We start from the raw sequence: 21,942 nt of genomic DNA, 5'->3' as shown, positions 1-21,942 counted from the left end.
GACTACAATAATGCCCATTTCTTTGAAAATAGAAAAATTAGGTCACAAAACATTATGTAAATTTTAATATATTTTATATAGGACAAATAAATAAATTAATTGTATTCAAATAAACAACTCTACATGTCTGAGAGTAGTCTACTTTTCAGAAATAATTGTTTATTACATGCAGGAAAAATATTAAAAATGTCAGAGATACCATAACAATGTTATGGATACCAAATGATATAGTTAACTGCAGAACTTTTTTGTTTTGATATTTTTTTTCCATACTTTGATAAAACTGGTTTAAAAAATATTATTATTAACCTTTTTCATACTTTTATCATACATTTAAGTTGTAATAAGTCTTGTTGTGGTACCTGGTAATTTTTGTCCAATTGTGGGTTCATTTTCTTATAGAATTTTAGAAATTTAGAGCCTGCATTTTCTGATAATATTTGTGGTCGTTCACGTACGTATATCCTTAAATCAAAAACATAACAGTGATTTATTTGAGATTTTGTATTGTGTAGAAGAAGTCGATTAATTCGGAAAACATGCACACGAATCAATATAAATGCATGTTAAAACAGAGAAGTCTTCGTTTAAATAAAAAACATACCAGTCAATTAATCTGAGATTTTGTATTATGTACTATATGATTTATTCCGAAAAATGTACATGAATCAATATAAATGCACGTTAAAACAGATAAGTCTTAGTTTAAACAAAAAATAACAGTGATTTATTCAGAGATTTTGTATTACGTAGTAGGTGTCGATTAATTCAGGACACATGCACACGAATTAATATAAATGCATGTTAAAACTGATGAGTCTTAGTTCAAATCAAGAACACAATAGTGATTTACTCTGAGATTTTGTATTATATAGTACAATCTATTAATTCGGAAGACATGAACACAAGTCCACACCTGTGGAGTAACGGCTAGCGCGTCTGGCCGCGAAACCAGTTGGCCCGGGTTCGATTCCCGGTAGGGGCAATTTACCTGGTTGAGGTGTTGTCCGGGGATTTCCCTCAACCCAATATGAGCAAATGCTGGGTAATTTTCGGTGCTGGACCCCGGACTCATTTCACCGGCATTATCACCATCTCATTCAGACGCTAAATAACCTAAGCTGTTGATAAAGCGTCGTAAAATAACCTACTTAAAAAAAAAGAAAAAAAAGGCATGAACACGAATCAGTATGTAACCAGTTGCAAGAAAAGGAACACCTAAGGTTGGATTTTACACTTTTTTGTTTTTGTGGTTTTGTAAAGAGGATGAAATACTGAGCATTTAAAAAATTCATGGTTCTAGGTGCTATAGTTTTTAATATTTTACTTATTGAATTTTGGTATTACATTATGTACTTTTCCAGAAAAAAATGCATTTAAAGTTTTCACTTGTTTTCTTAGAAAGATTTAGGTATTTAAGAAGCATTGTGTTTAACTACGTCCTAGTAGAGTATGTAAAGAAAGCCTACAGGTAGCGCAATATGTCAAAACATAGAAATGCAGTTTTTACACTAAACTCGTTAGTTTGTTCCCCTGTAAAATTTTCGTTCACGACTTTAGGTTCCTTTTCGCGCAATGGTTCACATATGAGTGCATGTTAAAACAGATGAGTCTCAGTTCAAATCAAAAACACAATAGTGATTTACTCTGATATTTTGTATTATATAGTACAATTTGATTACATTGGAAAACATGCACACAAATGTATATAAAGGCATGTTAAAATAGATGAGTCTCAGTTCAAATCAAAAACACAATAGTGATTTACTCTGAGATTTTGTATTATATAGTACAAGTCGATTAATTCGGAAAACATGTACACGAATCAATATAAATGCATGTTAAAACGGATGAGTCTTAGTTTAAATCAAAAACACAATAGTGATTTACAATGAGATTTTGTATTATATAGTACAAGCCGATTAATTCGGAAAACGTGCACACGAATCAATATAAATGCACGGTAAAACAGATGAGTCTTAGTTTAAATCAAAAAAATAACTTTGAATTACTGTGAGATTTTGCATAATGTACTACATGATTAATTCGGAAAAATGTACACGAATCACATACATGTTAAAACTGATTAGTCTTAGTTTAAACCAAAAATTGAAGGGCTTAGTGGAAGAAGGGGGTATCCCTCAAAAGTATGTTTTTGAGATATTTAGCATTTTGTTAGATTCTCTGTAACTTAAGGAAAATAATAAGAATCACAAAGTCTTTTGGGTAATGTGTTAGGTAGGTATTGAACTTACTTTCTGCAAATGTAGAGCATAATATCTTGATTATTATTGTTATTGTAGGAAAATTTCACTTAGGATATACTATATTTTACAACAAAGAAAGAAACAAACTTTGAAAGGTATTAATCAAAAGACACTTAAATAAGATTCATTTGTTTGTCTGTTGAGTCAACTGCCCGAAGACAAGTCTGAACCTCATAAGTGATACCAACAAGGCACCACTTATGAGGCAACTACACCAGGAGGTAATGGGTTATGATCATTGCTTTCTACTTCACATCCATTACCTGATTTCAAATTTAAATAAAAGTTGTGATGAATTGGAGGTATGAACTTTAATATGGACAGTATGTCAGGACGCTAAGCAGCTTTGATGAGCATTCCATCGGGGTGCTTTGGTTTCATAACTGTGCTTGCTATACAGGGTGTTAAAAATATCCAATATTTTAGGAGGTGCTAGTATGCATCAAAACAAGAAAATAATGTCTAATAAACATCAGTCCTACAACACATACTTTCTGAATACTTCTTCATAGGAGGTGCCTAATCTAATGTCCACTCATCGCAATGCATTTCTCTGCCCTTTGGCGTAAGGAATCACGCACTCTTTGAAATTGACCTGATTCCTTTATGTGTCCCCATAACAAAAGTCTAGGAGATTTAGGTTTGGGGAACGAGCAGGCGAAAGTGTGGGGCTTCCCTGACCATTGCAGTGGTCTTGAAATGTCAACGTCAGGTGTTCACGCACATTGTGGTGAAAATGTACTGGTGCGCCATTGTGTATGAACCACATCTGTAGTCCTGCTGACATGACACATTCTCCAGCAAGGCAGGCAATACGTTAATAAGAAAGTCCTAAAAGTCTCTGTGGTAACACATATGGCCCTATTAATCTTTCACCAAGAATGCCTGCCCATACGTTGATTGAGAATGGGTGCTGATGCCTCGTTTCTTCAACTGCATGGGAATTTTCATCAGCTCACACATGCTGATTATGAAAATTCACAACACCATCTCTTCTGAACCCTGCTCATATCCGCAACCAGACTTTTGTTTTCAGTATTCCTTGCGACGTATCATTATTCCATGCCAAAGGTGTCAACTACGGTATGATTATCTGGTAGTCTGCTGTATTGTAGGGCAGAGAAATGCATTGCCATGAATGGACGTCACATTCAGCACCTCTTATGAACAAGTGTGTGTTGTAGGACCCATGTTTATTAGACATTATTTTCTTATTTTGATGCATACTATCACCTCCTAAAATAGTGGATGCTTTTTAACATCCTGTATTTGGTGGCTTTTCTTTTCCTGTATGTTAGTTAACACTTTAGCAGACATTACTTTGTCTGTGCGTGTAATATATTCTTGTCCACTGTTTTGTGCCTTCTGTCTGCTGTTGTCTTTCCATTTTATGGATTTCTTTTCCTCTTTTTGCTATTATTTGTCTTATTTTCACCATTTCGTCACTTACAAAAACATTAGTACGGTCAACATCCGCCATGTTGCTTGGAAACTTATTATATCAAAGCAGTATTCTCCCATTGGTCAGTTAGGTAAACAGCTGATCAATCAGAACCAAGGTTTCAAGGAACTGTGGGATACCTCCTTATTCCATTCAGAATTTTGATACAACTTACAAAGCCCTTTCATATATTCATATTTACTTTAAAATGGGACTATCCCTTACTTAAATAGCACATTAAACCAACAGTAGATGGACTCAGCTTTCATAATATGGACTTAGTTCATTTTTTACCAAAATGTGGGATACCCCCTTATTCCACTAACCCCTTCAATTGTAGTGACTTATTCTTCAGCTTTTGTATTATATAGTACAAGTCGACTAATTCAGGACACATGCACACGAATCAAAATAAATGTATGCTAAAACTGATGAGTCTTAGTTCAAATCAAGAACAGAATAGTAATTTTCTCTGAGATTTTGAATTATATAGTACAAGTCTATTAATTCGGAAGACATACACTCGAATCAATACGTGACAAGTTGCAAGGAATGGGACCTGAAGTCGGATTTTTTATTTTCTTGTTTTTGTGGTTTCGTAAAGAGTATGAAATACTGAGCATTAAAAAAATATTCATGGTTCTAGGTGCTATAGTTTTTAAAATATTACTTATTGAATTTCGATATTACATTATGTACTTTTCCAGAAAAAATGCATTTAAAGTTTTCACTTGTTTTCTTAGCAACTATAAGAAAGATTTAGGTATTCGAGAAGCTTTGTGTTCAACTACGTCCTAGTTTAGTATGTAAAGAAAGCCTACAGATAAAGCAAAATGTCAAAACATAGAAATGCAGTTTTTACACTAAACTCGTTATTTTGTTCCCCTGTAAAATTACCTTTCACGACTTTATGTTCCTTTTCGCGCAGCGGTTCACATATGAATGCATGTTAAAACAGATGAGTCTTAGTTTAAATCAAAAACACAATAGTCATTTACTGTGACATATTGTATTATGTAGTACAATTTGATTAAATTGGAAAACAGGCACACAAATGTATATAAAGGCATGTTAAAATAGATGAGTCTCAGTTCAAATCAAAAACACAATTTGATTTATTCTGAGATTTTGTATTATATAGTACAAGTCGATTAATTCGAAAAACATGAATACGAATATAAATGCATGTTAAAACAGATGAGTCTGAGTTTAAATCATAAACACAATAGTGATTTAGGCTGAGATTTTGTATTATGTAGAAAAGTCTATTAATTCGGAAAACATCAATACGAATCAATAAAAATGCATGTTAAAACGGATGACTCTGAGTTTAAATCAAAAACACAATAGTGATTTAGTCTTACATTTTGTATTATATAGTACAAGTCGATTAATTCGAAAACATGAATACGAATCAATAGAAATGGATGTTAAAGAGATGAGTCTAAGTTTAAATCAAATGACAATAGTGACTTAGTCCGAGATTTTGTATTATATACCACAAGTCGATTAATTCGGAAAACATGAATACGAATCAATATAAATTCATGTTAAAACAGATGAGTCTGAGTTTAAATCAAAAACACAATAGTGATTTAGTCTGAGATTTTGTATTATATAGTACAAGTCGATTAATTCGGAAAACATGAATACGAATCAATATAAATTCATGTTAAAACAGATGAGTCTGAGTTTAAATCAAAAACACAATAGTGATTTAGTCTGAGATTTTGTATTATATAGTACAAGTCGATTAATTCGGAAAACATGAATACGAATCAATATAAATGCATGTTAAAACAGATGAGTCTGAGTTTAAATCAAAAACACAATAGTGATTTAGTGTGAGATTTTGTACTATATAGTACGTTGCTCACGAGATTATACAAGCTGTCGCATAGCACGATCGAGGGTAGGTTTCTGAGAGTCATGACAATTTCTGCCGCTAGGGTCGCCTCGCTATGCTAAGAAATGATGAATAGTTCCATTACAGTCCTATTTGAGATTTATTGATGACTTGTTAAATCTCAGTATGCAGATTTTCAGCGTCATTTAATGGAATTTACAATTTTGTTTTCCGAAAGTCTGAATTTGTTGAATTAAAAATTTTGCTTCCAAACTACATTGTTCATATGGTTCATTTACTTTGGAAAATTGATTGTTTTCAGTTCCGTGTTTTTCCTTCAGATTTCGTTCCCTCTAATTTGTTATAATTGCTGAAAGTGAACTACCGGTTTCTGCTACTTTCAGACATTATTATTATTATTATTATTATTATTATTATTATTATTATTATCATCATCATCAAAATCAAATTAATATAGGCTAGTTCTTAGCTTGTCTTGCCTTAAGGCAATCAGTAGAAAAGAGTATGATTTACCATCATCATTTATAGTGGCGATATATTCCACGACAATGGTTAATTATTACTGCTGAATATTGACACATATACGATTTGCATTATTTAGGATACAACATACGCAGCAATGCGATTTTAATATTGAGCATGCCGAGTTTAGTGTAACGTACTCCCCTCATCCCCCAAGCCAAATCAAGTATTATTACGACATTACGAGTAATAAATAAATAAATAAATAAATAAATAAATAAATAAATAAATAAGTGAGTAAGTGAGTGAGTTGAGTGAGTGAGTGAGTGAGTGAGTGAGTGAGTGAGTGAGTGAGTGAGTCATTAAATTGACATGTCATGAGTGACGACAGAAAACAGTTCAGGGGAGCGAGATTCAGGCATTACTAAAAATGAAATGGGGATCGGGGAGAGCAGATGCGCATGTGCCTATGGCCGGCAAATTCTAAGAAATATTGATCCTGAGATTCCTAAGATATTTGTTTATGTTTTGGGAAATAGTCAAATTCGAAAACCATTTCTAATCACATATATTGCAGTCTAATTTCCTAATTAATTTACTTTTAACTCCTAATTTACAAACTGTTTACACACACTAAAATATCATAGCATTTGCAATTACTACCCACTACTGGATTAATCTTGCACAGGATAGGGACCGATGGCGGACTTATGTGAGGGCGCCAGTGAACCTGTGGGTTCCTGAAAGCCATTTGTAAGTAACATGTTAATCAGCAGGCGTATTAGATATTTATTACAGCGCTGCAAGTTGTGCAAGAAAAATCGCACATTTGTACTAGTAATCATGTATTGTGACTGCTGTTTGCTTTAGTAAAAATCATAACACTTCAACGTCAATATATTTTTAAAAAAGAAAGGGATAAGTTAGGCCTACTTACAAATGATTAAATTATAAAGTCAGGGAAATGGAAGATAATACAGTACCTTAATTCATTGGAATAATAATAATAATAATAATAATAATAATAATAATAACAATAATAATGTAACTTCAATACAAAACAATAATGTAATTTTATTCTCACAACAATAATCACTTTCTACAATTTAATTTAACACTCCCGTCAACAATGGGATTTCTACTCCACACAGCAACACAGTATTCGTTATTGCACTCCACAGACGACAATGATAATTCACTTGGATTATTGCGAATAACAATGTACTCCTAATCTCAACTAATGTTCACAAAGCACTATTTACAACACAAAACTGTCAGTTCTCTGTTCACAGTTCATTTGCCTTGGCTCAGTCACTCAAGTTCACAGAAAATTGAACCCAGGACCTGTAGAGTCAGTCCACTGAACTTCGAATTCAGGTCCCCCAACTGCGGTCCACTGCGCTCGAACTCAGGACTTCCGGCGACAGTCCACTGGCCAGGTCGCTCCCACAGTTGCGGACACACTCAAGTCGAACTCCGGTCTCGAAGCTGGCTTCACTGCTACACAAGACTGACTGGCTTGCTATCCAAAAACTAGCAACGACTGCTGTCAGCTCACTTGCGTCTCCTATTTATCATTAGACCATAGTTTCGAGAAAGTACGATGCTCGAAATTTCTACAGAAGCCGAGAAGATGGCGCCTCTCGACTTCTCTGGATTTCTCCCCTCAGTCGCAACTGCTTTACTTCCCCCCTCTCTGCAGCGGCCCAGCGTGCCGTCGTTCCCCTTACGTCGCGCCACAGTGCACTACCCCTTGCCATCTCGGCATGCAGACGTTCCCTTTACGTCCGTCTTCTCGCGCGCCCCGCCCTCTGCGGGACGCGTGATCGAGTCTCAATAATAATAATAATAATAATAATAATAATAATAATAATAATAATAATAATAACAGTAATGCATGAATACGTGAAAAAGGTAGACTACAGCGTTCATGTAAAATATATTAAGTTTCTTTCATTATTTCCGAAAAGGTACGGTGTATGAATTGAACAACAGAAAGGTAGTACCACAGTCTAGTATATACAGTCACGAAGCTCAATACGTAGTAAATATGCAAACATTAGATAGTTGCTCATCACTAGGATCGCTAATATCGCCTCATTACAGGCAATGCAAAATAGTACCGGCACAGTCCATTGTTTCTAGCACCCTCAAAACTCAAGCTTCGTGACTGTATATAGTAGAGAGTGGTAGTACCTTAGCCTATAATATGTAATATCTTTTAATATCAAGAATGACAGCCTTTTATTGTAATATAATTGAGACGTAGAAGTTTGGAAATTACGTCTATTATCCATAAAATATTGTACGAAGCATTTAATAAGCAACGGTGAGTCCTTTAAATGTCCCAAATGTCAATGTCATTTAAGTGTTCTGCTATGAATATTTAGGATAGAACAGCGCTCCGAGCGGCGGAATCGGCATTACGAGGGAATCACTTAGACCCGTATTTCAAGCGCTATGCGCCAGCTTCTATAATCTCGTAAGCAACGATATAGTATAGGTCTCGCAAGTACAGTTTACCGACGGAAAGAATGCGAATCAAACACTGCGATAATGAAGAGCGGGCAAGAGGAAAGGTCACGAGATAACTTGAATGATATTCAAGAGTACAGTCCGAAGAGAACTGACATCGATAGAATCAGTCTTGCGTTGTGATAGTTACATTACGACTTAGGTTCTTCCGTTGCATGTGAATGCGTGTCTTGTATCGCACGGTATTATTATTTGATTCGTAAACATATGTTGCGCATTTAATTAGCTTCGAATTTTTATCCTGCTACGATCTTTATTTTCACAGCGATGTCCTTATTTATTCGTCTTCTTGGTAGAGACAGTACTTCCATCGGCTCGCACCTCTCCTCCCTCGGTGTGCCTACATACACACGTCAAAACAGACAGCAACGGTAATCGTTTCTTGCGCGAGCTATACAAGTCGATTAATTCGGAAAACATGAATACGAATCAATATAAATGCATGTTAAAACAGATGAGTCTGAGCTTAAATCAAAAGACAATATTGATTTAGTCCGAGATTTTGTATTATATAGTACAAGTCGATTAATCCGGAAAACATGAATACGAATCAATATAAATGCATGTTAAAACAGATGAGTCTGAGTTAAAATCAAAAACACAATAGTGATTTAGTCTTAGATTTTGTATTATATACTACAAGTCGACTAATTCGGAAAACGTGAATACGAATCAATATAAATGCATGTTAAAACAGATGAGTCTGAGTTTAAATAAAAAACACTATAGTGATTTAGTCTGAGATTTTGTATTATATAGTACAAGTCGATTAATGCGGAAAACATGAATACGAATCAATATAAATGCATGTTAAAACAGTTGAGTCTGAGTTTAAATCAAAAGACAATATTGATTTAGTCCGAGATTTTGTATTATATAGTACAAGACGATTAATTCGGAAAACATGAATACGAATCAATATAAGTGCATGTTAAAACGGATGAGTCTGAATTTAAATCAAAAACACAATAGTGATTTAATCTGAGATTTTGTAGTATATAGTACAAGTCGATTAATTCGGAAAACATGAATACGAATCAATATAAATGCATGTTAAAACGGATGAGTCTGAGTTTAAATCAAAAACACAATAGTGATCTACTCTTAGATTTTGTATTACATAGCACACTCTGAAAAGGAGACGCTGAAAAATTATTATTAGGAAGGAGAAAAAATGTTACTGGCAATTATTAATTATTATTACCTTTAGAATTATTTATCTTTGTCGTTGTGAAATTGTTCAAGGCAACCAATCAAGTAGTATATATCTGGTTGTAAATCTATGCATCTTATATGATTTTTGCAAAACGTGAAATGAAATCTTATTTGTCCGTCACACTCACTTATTTATATTTTGTCGGAGTCTTGTCCAACTGAATATTTACATTCTTTACAGTCATTATTTCTATATTTGTATACATAATGTTTTCATCACATTAACTTATTTCCTTATTTCTTAACATATAACTGACTAATATTCAGTGGAGTTCAACTTAGTTCGTCGCAGTGCAGCACATATTATAACAGCAATTATTTATTTACTCACTTATATTACGAAGAAATCGTATTAAAAGTGTTGTGATATAGTTCTAGCAGTCGACAGTTCCGGCAGATTTGAATGTCGAAAGCAGATGCGCTGAATCACCTCTTAACGGGCTGTTACTTGCGCTTATCACTTTACGACAGACGCCGTAGTAAGAAAAACCTGTTTCCAGGCGTACACGCGTTACAATTAGAGCGGTGATAAGTACAAGACACATTGAATGAAACGATATGACGAAATTTAAGAAATGAATAAATTAGAAATATAGTGAATCTTTAATATTTCAATAAATACATTTAATAACTATTAAATATATTAATTAAAGTTCTAATCCTGACGTCCCTTCAGACTGTATTATATGTCCATACTACGGAAAACAAAACTTTTCAACGCTCGATCCAAGGGAAATACAAACATTATTTTCTCTGCAGTAGCGTTCGATCTATACGAGCGAAAGGGCGACGGAATTTACTTAAGCGAAACTTGTTTCCTGGCGGTTTCTCAGTATAGTTTAAATCAGTTGATATATGTTATATATATTGGAAGTCGAGATATTAGGACTTTAAGAAATTAATGAACCTGTAAGGTTGTAATTGTGGATACCTACACTTCATAATATAGGGGAGAGTCGGGTAGTATCGGACATCGGGTAGTATCGGACAGTGCGTTTCTTTCATCTACCACCATATGGTAGTACCTGAATGACATGGTTACGTTTCTCTATACGACATCACAGAAACGTAACCATGTCAATCAGGTACTATCATCGTGTGGTAGATGAAAGAAACTGACTGTCCGATATTACCCGATGTCCGATACTACCCGACTCTCCCCTAATATATATATATATATATATATATATATATATATATATATATATATATATATTGTTATTTTAACATTTCTGCACAAAATATATAATGTGCAAGTATGTGCCATTTCATTGAACATACTGTATTTTCAATTTAATTTAAGAGAGGAAACGGCTTAAAATTTAATCTCTTCAAAGTTTTTAACGAGAGAGTATGTTTTCTGCAGACATACTTGTAATATGTATACATGCTGTAAAATGTCATTCATGTTACTTAAATAATTTTTGAGTTATGCGATATTTTTGGAAAATGTGGCATATATTCAAATTCTGTCTCCTCCAACATAATTTAAGCATATGATATACACATGATTACATATTTGGAAAATACTGAGCATTTATAGTTTTAAAATATGTTCATCATCATCATCATCATCATTATCATCTTCCTAACAAGTATTAGGCCAAGTGGCCTGTTACGGTCTCAAACTAGAATTTTCAGTCCATCTCTTCTTTGGACGGCCTAGAGATCTTTTGCCATATGGATGGTAATGAAACAGTGCTTTTGGAAATCTGCATCGATTCATTCGTTCGAGATGACCCTTCCACTGAAGTTGATATATGTTGGCAGGAAAAATAAAGAAAATATTTACTAGTACAAAACATAATTTTCCGGTTTTATTACTTAGTGTATAGATATTATTTCTTATTTCAAAAAGTTACTAAAGTATAAAAAATCTCATACACTGTACTTTACCTCTAATTGAGATTCTGGCTGATACGTACATCTATTTTCAGGCAGTAGGCCTACATATCACTCGACGATATGTCGATGGTTGAGAACTTTTTATAAGAAAGAAATCTGTGTTTCATTGTGCTCCAGTTCTTGTCTATAAATACGAATCGAACAAAATTGTAAATATCCTTCTCTATATGAAGCTATTCCAAATTGTTTCATGAAGCTTTGAATGTCAGGAGCTTAAAATAGCTCTTCTTAAAAAATAATAATAAAATTGGACTTGGAACAGTCTGGTTCTGAGCCATCGATGTGTCAGAGAAAGGACAATTTATTGTTTATGTACATCTGAAGTCTTATTAGTGTAATAGAGACCTATTACACTTGTCAGCGATGTATGCAATGGAGGGAGAAAGGAACCGACCACCCTACCCCATTATCTCCTGATTTAGTTGCCTCATAAATAATGCCTTATTGATGTTACTTGTGATGTCCAAACATGTCTTAGGACAGTTTATTAAACAACGATGAACTGCATTTAATTAACTATAATTAATAGAACATGCAGATAAAAATTCAGCTTCATAGCTTTAAAATGACGGAAAATTTATATTTTGAATATGTAGAAGAGTACTAAAAGCGGAAGTGTTTAGAAATCACTTCCAAAAATATTTACAATGAAGCATATAAAGATCGCAGGCATTTAAATATGACATCATTATTGACATTTCAAAATGCAGTTAGGTCCTGAAACTTTAGTGACGCATAGATTTTTTTTGTAAAACGGAAAAGTTATTTTTGACCAGAAATTGCAGAAATTTCACTCGTTTCCTTCTTTAAAGTTTGATTACTCATCTGACTTGTATTATTTATTTACTATCTGTGTTTTTAGTTTTGCTGAATCATTTTGTTACTTTTGGTTCCTTTATTACGTAGTCTATTTATTTACTTATCTGTTTATTTGCATGCTTACTTTCTATTTATTATTTATATATAGGTATTACATATGTACTTCACAAGCCTTTATTTGTGTTATGTCATGGAGTTGACAATGAAGAACATATTGTTTTCCGCAGCAAGCCCGTCCCGAATGACTCCGACTGGCCCACATACACAAAGGAGCACCCGAAATACTACATACTGAATGGGGACAAGTACGGCACCGGCAAGGGCCCGCGGACAACGGCTTGCGCATTCTGGAACGACTTCCTCCCGCGACTCAAGAGTCAGCCAGGTTAGTCTCCTCATTCCCCGCTAATTTCCCTGGTTCGCCGTAGTAGAATGGCTGTATATTAACAGACCGTGAGAGTTGAACAACTGAGACATGAGTTTTCCAGGTAGGAAATCCGAGTTTAAAACTCAAGTTTAAACGAACTTCTTGATGGACAGAGTCTGCTTTTGGGACAGATCTTCGTATGGTAATTTTGTTTCTCACAACATAAGATTTTACAGTTTCTGATCAAATACCGTCTTGGTTTAAGATTGGTTCACTTAACAAGGAACGCCATAAAATTGTCGAAAACAGCAAAAACTCGTCTTAGGTTAAAACAAAGGACAGGTAATTCGTGGTTTGATACGCTGAAAGCTGCCTTCAAATACTGAGACATCCACTTGAGAATTGGGTAAATAAATTATTTTCTCCATGTCCTGCAATTTGACGTATTAATTAAAAATTCTTTCGCATTGTAACGTATGTAATATAGTTAACATAATATAATATTTTATTTTATTTCTATATTCTTAAAACTGTGAGCATCAAATTGGTTTATTTCAGTTCCGATGCAACATTATATAAATTAATTGTTGAACAACAATTGACCCCCGAATTTACGGGCTGCCACTATCAGACAGAGCATAGCAAAAATTGTTTGATTTAACTATTAACAATACAATTTTACAAACAAATAAATATGAAAAATTTACAAGAAACAGGCTGCTACTACAGACAGAGCACAGGTAACAATAGAGCTATTAGATATTTTAACTTATTAATAATATAATTTGTAATACATTTATAAACAAATATATGACAAATTAATAAGAAATACGCTGTAGGTGAATACTAAGGGATAGTATATCTTCCTTATTGATGTTGACAATAAAGGTGATGATGGAGCAAGCTTAATGACATGCAGAGCAGAGATAACGACATCTTTGATTTTGATCTTGTTCAAACCAAACCTTTTCCAAGTATTGTAGAAATGGAGCGAAATTGTACCGCGAACCCCCACCATTAATCTGATGACTTCTGTGTGTTATAAATAGTATTTATCTTGAAAGTATGGTATTGTTCGTATGTATGTATAATATGTCCTTCTTCTCTTTACGTACTTCCTCTGCTTGGCCAGCATAATTTTCGAACTGGACAGTAGGATCGATTAAATAGCCCACATAGGTATTTGTCGGGATGGCAATCATATCAATTCTTCGAGCGTTACCGTTTGTTGCCAAACAATGAACTTCCTCGAAGACCTCGAAATCGTTTGACCGATGTTCGTTTGCGATCATCGAGCGGAGCCTGTGATGATGAGTTACGTAGTACGTCTTCGAAAGGACAGGAACTCAGGACATGTGCAAGAGTTTCTTTCTCTCTGTAGCATCGCCAACAGAGCCTGTTGTCCTGGGTTCTACCTGGTAGAGATCATACAGCAAATACGTGACCTGTCATCTTAATAGCTTCTCGCCATTCACTTGAAGTCAGGGCTTCACGATGCAGAATCCACGAATTTGCCGGAGTATATTTGAGGTAAAAATCGACACAGAGCCCTTTCTGCGGGAGCTTAGCCCAAGCATACACTTCTATCTTTCACAATCTTTTCCTCATACGTCTAGCGTTATAGAATTCAGTCCGAGGATCCTTGATTTCCTCAATTTTAATTAATTATTTATGTATTCATTTTGCTAATAATTGTAACATAAAATGTAATATAAACAGATGAAACTTTAGCTCACCCTGAGAGAGTAGAACTCGTGCTCAGGGGCGGATTCCTGATTTTAAATTAAGAAGTAATATGTAATATAATACAATTTGTCTTATGTCTAGTACACAATAAGAATATATAAATTTAAATTTACAATTTTTCATTATTTATAAAATCCATACGTAACTTTTTTTAATTTAATACTAGAATATTAGAATTGACAAGATTAGAATATTTAAATATAAATTTGTTATATATTCTTGGTCCTAAATTACTACTATAATTTAATACTGAAGCAGTGTTGCATTTTGGTTCAAACAATCTTAAAGAATTCATACCTTTTGTTTCGTAACTATGAGAATACTATTCAAAATTATTTAGATTTTTATGTAGGAATTTTATTAATATAATAAATTTGTCTCATTTTAACAATACAAGAGTCTAAAAACAATTTTTGAGATGAAAAATCAATAGGTTTATGAAGATATATTATAATTATTTTCTTCTGTAATAAATGAAGTGGATTAAAATTGGTTTTAAATAAGCTATCCCATCCTATAATTCCATACATAATTATTGATTGAAATAAAGTTAAGTATATTGTGCGTAATAAACTTACTGGCAAGTAATTACTCAATGAAACAAAATAACATATTATTTTACGTAATTTTTTGCATAGGTAATTAATGTGTTGGTTCCATTTTAAATTATTGTCGAAAATTATGTCTAAATATTTAACTTCAGAGACCTCCTTAATAATCGGACATTTATATTGTATAAGGCAACAATGAGAGTTATGTAATTTAATACTTAATATAGATGTAGGAGATTTGTTATATTTTTCAAATAATGAGAATGGAATAATTATGGTTTATTTTCGTTCATAGAAAGATAATTATTTCAAACCATTTGTTTATTAATATAAGTTCATTATTTGAGTTATTATATGTATCATACCAGGTTTCTGCACAAAAAAGTAAAACTGTGTCATATGCTTAAGAATAATGAACATAATTTTATCGTTTTAAGTCAATTTTTAATAAGTCATTAATACATATTAAAAATAAAATAGGACCTAGAACTGTGCCTTCGGCAACACCTACGTTAATAACTGAAGGTTCACTTGAATAATTGTTAATTTTCGTTATTTGAATTCTGTCGTTCATATACGATTTTATTAAGTTTAAAGCATTACCTTTGATTCCTAATAAGTTTAATTTCTTAATTAAGATATCATGTTTCACTGTATCAAATGCTTTTCCTATATCCAGGAAGATACCAATACATTTGTTACCTTGATTAAATTCTCTAACAATTATTTTAGTAACTTGATATATTGCATTATATCAGTTTGGTTTTCCAAAATTTTCAATATATTATATTGAAAATTTTGGAAAACCAAACTGATAAATACTATGTTTACCGAGATAATTCATTACTCGAACTTTAATACATTTTTATAATAATTCTGAAATACATTAAAGTAATAATATTGGTCTATAATTGTTCATACTTTTTGTCTCGTGTTTTGAAAGTAGATTTCACATTAGCATTTTTAAATTTATTTGGGAATTTGCCATTTAGAGGTTTGGCAATACAGTATAATTTATAATCATCTTGTGTTTAGCACTTATGTTATCAGTCAGTTGTAGTGTTCTCATGCATTCGACTCTTTCTGATCGTAGATCCTAAGAGTATAAGGCATGCATATTGGAAGATTGACAAAGAGTATTGTAGGTGTTAATATATTTTAAATAAACTTTCCCAGCGGCCCTGAAACATCCAAGTCCCTTATATTTCATGTCAGCTTATAACATGCCATCTGGAGTGTCGATTGGTATCTCTAAAATTTCCTTCAAGACACTTTTAATTATTTTATCACTATCTGATAGAAATCTTTTGGAGATTTTAGATAGTTCAGCGGTTCAAAATGGGTAGATCAGTGATGTACATAGATGTATTCAGAACTAGGAATTTTCGTTCTGGTTTAAGTAGAGAGGAAGAGGTCAGTAAGTCCAACGTTTTACGTAGGTTCTGAATTGTATCCTCTACATCAGAATTTAATGTGTCTTTAAAGGAGACACCAAGATACTTACTTGAATCTCTTCCTTTGAGCGCTCTGATAATACATCCTTCTTCTACTATCAAGATTTCCTCTCTGAGTTTGCCACCTTTGATATAAATTCCCATGCATTTTTGCGGATTGACTTCCAAGCCTATTTCTTTAAAGCGCAGATAGTTGTACGAGAGCCGCATCTTTATCTTTACCTATGATGGCAGTGTTATCGGCAAATCCCAGCACAGTAATAGGAGGTAAATCAGCATGAAGAGTCTTACCATAATGTGTACAAATACTTTCTTCAGTAAGATCATCCATTATATTACGATTGGTCGCTAGATTGTAGATGGAGGGGGAGACAGGAGACCCTTGTAGTAAACCTCTAAGAATCATGACCGTTTTAGTTTTATCCTGGGGCGTTTCTATTTGCGTTCAATTCCCTGAATCCAAGTTGATAATTATATGACACAACTTCGTAGAAATTCCTTCAGATCTAAGAGCTTTATACAAATGATCTTGACCTATATTATCAAAAGCCTTCCTGATATCTAGGAAAATCACAGTGATATCTTCTTTGTTGTCTTTTGTAGATTTTGGAATGGATCCAAGGATTGATGTATTTATCAATGCTCCTGGTGTATTAGTGAAGCCTCTTTGATGTTCGTTAAATTCCACATACATACGAAGACGGGAATTCAGTAAACGTTCTATTACTCGTCTGATGACCAAACATATAGACCTAGTTATAGGGCGCCAATTTGATACGTTTTTAGTATCTCCATCTTCATAATATATAATAACACTGTTCTATCCTTCGTGAAACATTGATGAACTGTATCTGCAACATTCGTGTGGAGATTTTAGATATTATATCACTGACTTCATCATCTTTAATAGCTCTAACTAGAACCCTGTCAAGGTCGGGAGCTGTGTCAACAGCTATTCAGCAGGTAGCGCGAATTATTTCTTCAGAAATTTTAGAATCAAAGGTGTCGTTGAATACAGCTTGGTCAACTTGAGTGATTTTAGAGGGATACTAATTTCTTTTGACTGCATTAGGGGAAGAGAAGTTTTCTGTAAAGGGATCATGTATTTATTTCCTATTTTGTATGTTTCGGTTTTCGTTTATGAACTCTGCGTACTGCTTTTCGCCTCTCATTATAAAATAAAAATGAGTGAGCTCGTAATTGTATCTATTTTTCCTTATTTCTCGATCTCGCTGGTTAACTCTACAGTAGTTGGATTGCCACTGTTTTTATGATTCCTATGTTGGTTTGATAATAGATTTTTTTCGAGCCTCATAATATTTTGAGGCCGGATGTTTGGATCCTGTAAGGCAATTAATATTATTTTTTTTAAAGAAGAGAAATGCTCTACATAAGAATCAAACTCAGTGTCAGGGTCACAGCTGACGGTTTCCCAGCAGCGTCCAAAATCCAATTTCTCTTTCCTCGAACTGCGAGATTATTCCAGTTCCTATTTTCCTTCCTATCATAATTTATTTAATTTCGTCACTGATATGAGAAATCAAAATTTGATCACGTGACGAGTCAAATCAGTTCAAGTAATATAAGAATAGCTACTTGTACATGGGAAAGGTATTTCTTTCAGTGACCATTTCTCTTAAATTACAAAGTTGTAATCAAATACCACACACAGTTTCCTTTTTTTTTTTTTTTTTGTATAAAATTATGTTAGTGAATGAGTTGTGTAAACTCAGGTGAGATTTTCACAAGCAGAGCGGTCACCCAACTAAGATACATTAATTAATATTAGTATAGCAAAGTGGAGCGAAATTGATTGATACCCTGTTCTTCGCGCCAAAACTTAGGCCTACTGTAATAATCAATGTAAGCAGAAGCCAGTGAAAACGGATCTGATCTATTCGCGACAATGGTTACATGAACGTTGTATTCAAACAACAATGAGTTGCTATGGCTACTTGAAGCGTTTATTCATTAATAAATTCTGGTCTGAAATTCATGCTGGTTTTGTGGATGAAAATTAATTGCTGAAAACTTTGAATGCCTAAATGTATGTACTAAATAAATTACATAATCTTTTAGAGTAGATGAAATGTCATATTTTCTTCAGTTTTTGGCAAAGAGATTAAATTTGTAGAATGTCAGTTTAGTCAGAATAATTTGAAGTAGCTATGTCGTGGGGTCAGATTGATCACCAAAATAATTATTTTATTTCAATAATTTATTTATATCAGATGGTACATCAGTAAAGTTGAAGGTAAATCATACAAAAATTATACCGATCATCAACTGAATGAAGACACTGAGAAGGTAGCAGACGGCACATTCTCTATCAAGGCAGCATCGCGACAATATAAAATACCTTATGGTACAATAAATAAGAAGTGTGAGGCCCTGGTTAATGTCCTTTATATAATTAGACACATTATTATTAGGAAACAGGACCACTGGATCAATAGTGATAAGTAAATGGTTAAATTGCTAAATTAAATATAGGTACGGTACACGTCGTATATATTCATTTGGAGAATAATAAAATCTGGTAGTATTGCCATTAAGTAAGAACATACATAGCTTTCATCAATGTGAAAGTATATCTGTGTACTAGAATTATATTCAAGATTATTGCTTAATTACATGTTGCAATTGAAAAGTAACCAATACACGAAAATCGAAGAGAACTGCATCATTTGGATACCCTGACACAACCCACAGAACAAAAAAAAAGTTATTAATATCTTGCCGACAGTCATATCAGAGTCTACAGAATTTGTTTCCATTAAGGGACAATTGTTGTATCTAATAAACAAAAGTTTATTTCCATGAGAAACAATTGGAGGAAATGTGCCTAGCCTACGTCATTACACCACAGATGCTTACAGAAAATAAACAGGTGACAACTATAATTTGCAATATATATATATATATATATATATATATATATATATATATATATATATATATATATAGACCTAAATAATTAAGTAGGAAAGTAAGATTTATATTTGGGATAACATTTTTTTTAAATTTATTTCGAAATATTACACATGTGTGTAAGTCGTTTAAAAAGTGAATCAAAGGACTAGATATCCAATACGAACATCAGTTTTAGAGTATTTTTGATAAATACTTATAGGGACCCAGACATTAGTAGTCAATATTTTAAACATATACATTCTTTATATTTTTCTCTGGAAATGACAAAGATATCTGCATGAAGTTTACCATAGGAGAGTGAATAAATATTGAAAAGAGCATCGAAATTGGTTAAATAGAGCACAATAAAGATCTTAGTTCTAGATAAAAATTTAAGCAACGTTACATTAAAGCACCAATGTCTCACAAACCCATATAACTATGGCTATAAAATTTTGCATGACATTCGAGAATGACATCTTCATTTCTTTACTGTTGCATGTAATGTAGGTGCAAAAGCTTACACCCCAGAAATATTTTTATTGATTAAATTGATTAATTTATCATTATTATTTTAAATTAATTTTCTGTATAAAATGATCACAATAGTAGTAACTTAGTATAATAATATTTTCCTCTGCATTCTTGACACAAGGAAATGAGAAATTTTTCCGTGTAATTAATATATCAGAGATATTGTTACTTTAAAGCAACACTTGTCTTTGTTTAATGTTTGTCCGGAATAATTTCAAGATTTATATTGTGATCAAACTATTTAACCAATTTCAATGTACTTTTCGATATCTATGCACTCAATGTGGTAAATTTACATTAAACATTTCATGAGATGTTTCTAGAGAAAAAATAAGAAGTAATTATGTTTAAACACAGGAAAATCATGTCTGCGTCCCCTTAATACCAATATAGATAGAAGATTTACATAAGTGAGGTCAATTTCACTGTCTATTGCTTGCTGTAGTCTATATAGCATTTCGTAAAACTGTTCCTTCATCTCAGAATAAGCTGTACATGAGTTGTCAAATATCTACCCCATAACTCTCAATAATGTGTACAATACTGTTTCAGATCCCAAATATGCATGTCCAGTGGAGATGATAGAGAGCAACACATTGGGCGTGAACACCCTGGCTGACAGCGCCTGCCTCGTGCTGGGACCAAGTCTCTTGTTATTTTCTTTGATGATTGTGTCGAGTTTGTTGGCTGCATTCCTCTAGACATTTACATTTAGTAATGCGTGAATGAGTGGACCAATCATCCACTAATATAAGCTCACAGCTACCGTGGCAACTGAGGATACCTGATTTTGTATACCTCTCTCGTGTGCAATCTATCTTGTTTTCCAGGGCGACTGACAAAGATTAGTTCGATTCAGGATGAAGTCAAGATATTTTCTTTGCCAAAACTTCCAGAATGACGTCAATAAAATGAGTACCAAAATTAATCAATCAGTTAATTAAGTTTCTCTATTCTTATGGTATATAAATTCGTTCTTATTTATTTAGTCTATGTTATTTCTTTTCTCACTTCTTCTTCGATCACTGATTTTATTACTCATTCATTATTTCTCGTTTTCATCAATGTCACATCCAGTCATTTTATTCATGTATTCTTTCCCTTCGTCCGATAATTTATAATTCGTTCATGTATCGTGTTTTCATAATTTAACTCTCTCGTTATCTTTTTCATGCATTCATTCAGTATTCATTCATTCATGCATTCATCCAATGTTGAGACCTCACCATAGCCTACTCGTCTTTTTATCTCATATTTTAATTTTATGTATATTTTCACATCCTTCATATCTCCGACAATCGACGTACGTTTAAAAAATAGAGATAATTGCAGTTTGAAAGTGTCTAGTAAGGAATATGACCGGTTGCGGTACTATAAAAATGCAGTAATACTTACATTTGAAACAAAATTAATAAGTGTTAAATAGTGAATTATTGTAGTCCCATTAGTAATCCCTGCTATACGGGTTATTTCGAAGAGGTTTCAAAAAATATAAAGGAAAGAACTTCCATTCAAGATTCAGTCTTGTAACAAATGGAGAAACCAAAAATGATGCAGCCCTGTTATATTATATCAATAAAATGTCTAAACCTTAATTAAGAAGTAGAGGTATTATGCTGTAACAGCTTATTTATTATTATTATTATTATTATTATTATTATTATTATTATCATCATCATCATCATCAAATGCTTTTAAAATGTATCAACATAGACTTAGAAATATTTTGAATAATAATAATAATAATAATAATAGTATAACCATAAGGTGTCTAAAATACTTTTATAAACAAATTCTGTAATATAATAATTTTAATGCGATAACTAAAAAGCTCTGGAAGTTATGGTATTGAGAAAAGTAAGAAGT

General features: G+C 32.9%; 1 protein-coding gene across 1 annotated transcript in view; it reads left to right on the top strand.

Moving 5' to 3' along the window:
• Positions 1–21,702, top strand: part of LOC138705028 (acetylcholinesterase-like) — a 510,423-nt gene extending 488,721 nt beyond the window's left edge. Inside the window, exons 5-6 of the mRNA XM_069833576.1 lie at positions 12,739–12,896; positions 20,629–21,702. Of these exons, the coding sequence (XP_069689677.1) occupies positions 12,739–12,896; positions 20,629–20,777 (307 nt within the window). The 3' untranslated portion in view covers positions 20,778–21,702. The remainder of the gene's footprint in view (positions 1–12,738; positions 12,897–20,628) is intronic.
• Positions 21,703–21,942: the final 240 nt, after the last annotated feature.

Source organism: Periplaneta americana, chromosome 8 (assembly GCF_040183065.1).
Source record: "Periplaneta americana isolate PAMFEO1 chromosome 8, P.americana_PAMFEO1_priV1, whole genome shotgun sequence".
NCBI classification, from domain to species: domain Eukaryota; kingdom Metazoa; phylum Arthropoda; class Insecta; order Blattodea; family Blattidae; genus Periplaneta; species Periplaneta americana.
Note: the sequence above shows the minus strand (reverse complement) of the source record. Positions and strands in the feature narration are given on the sequence as shown.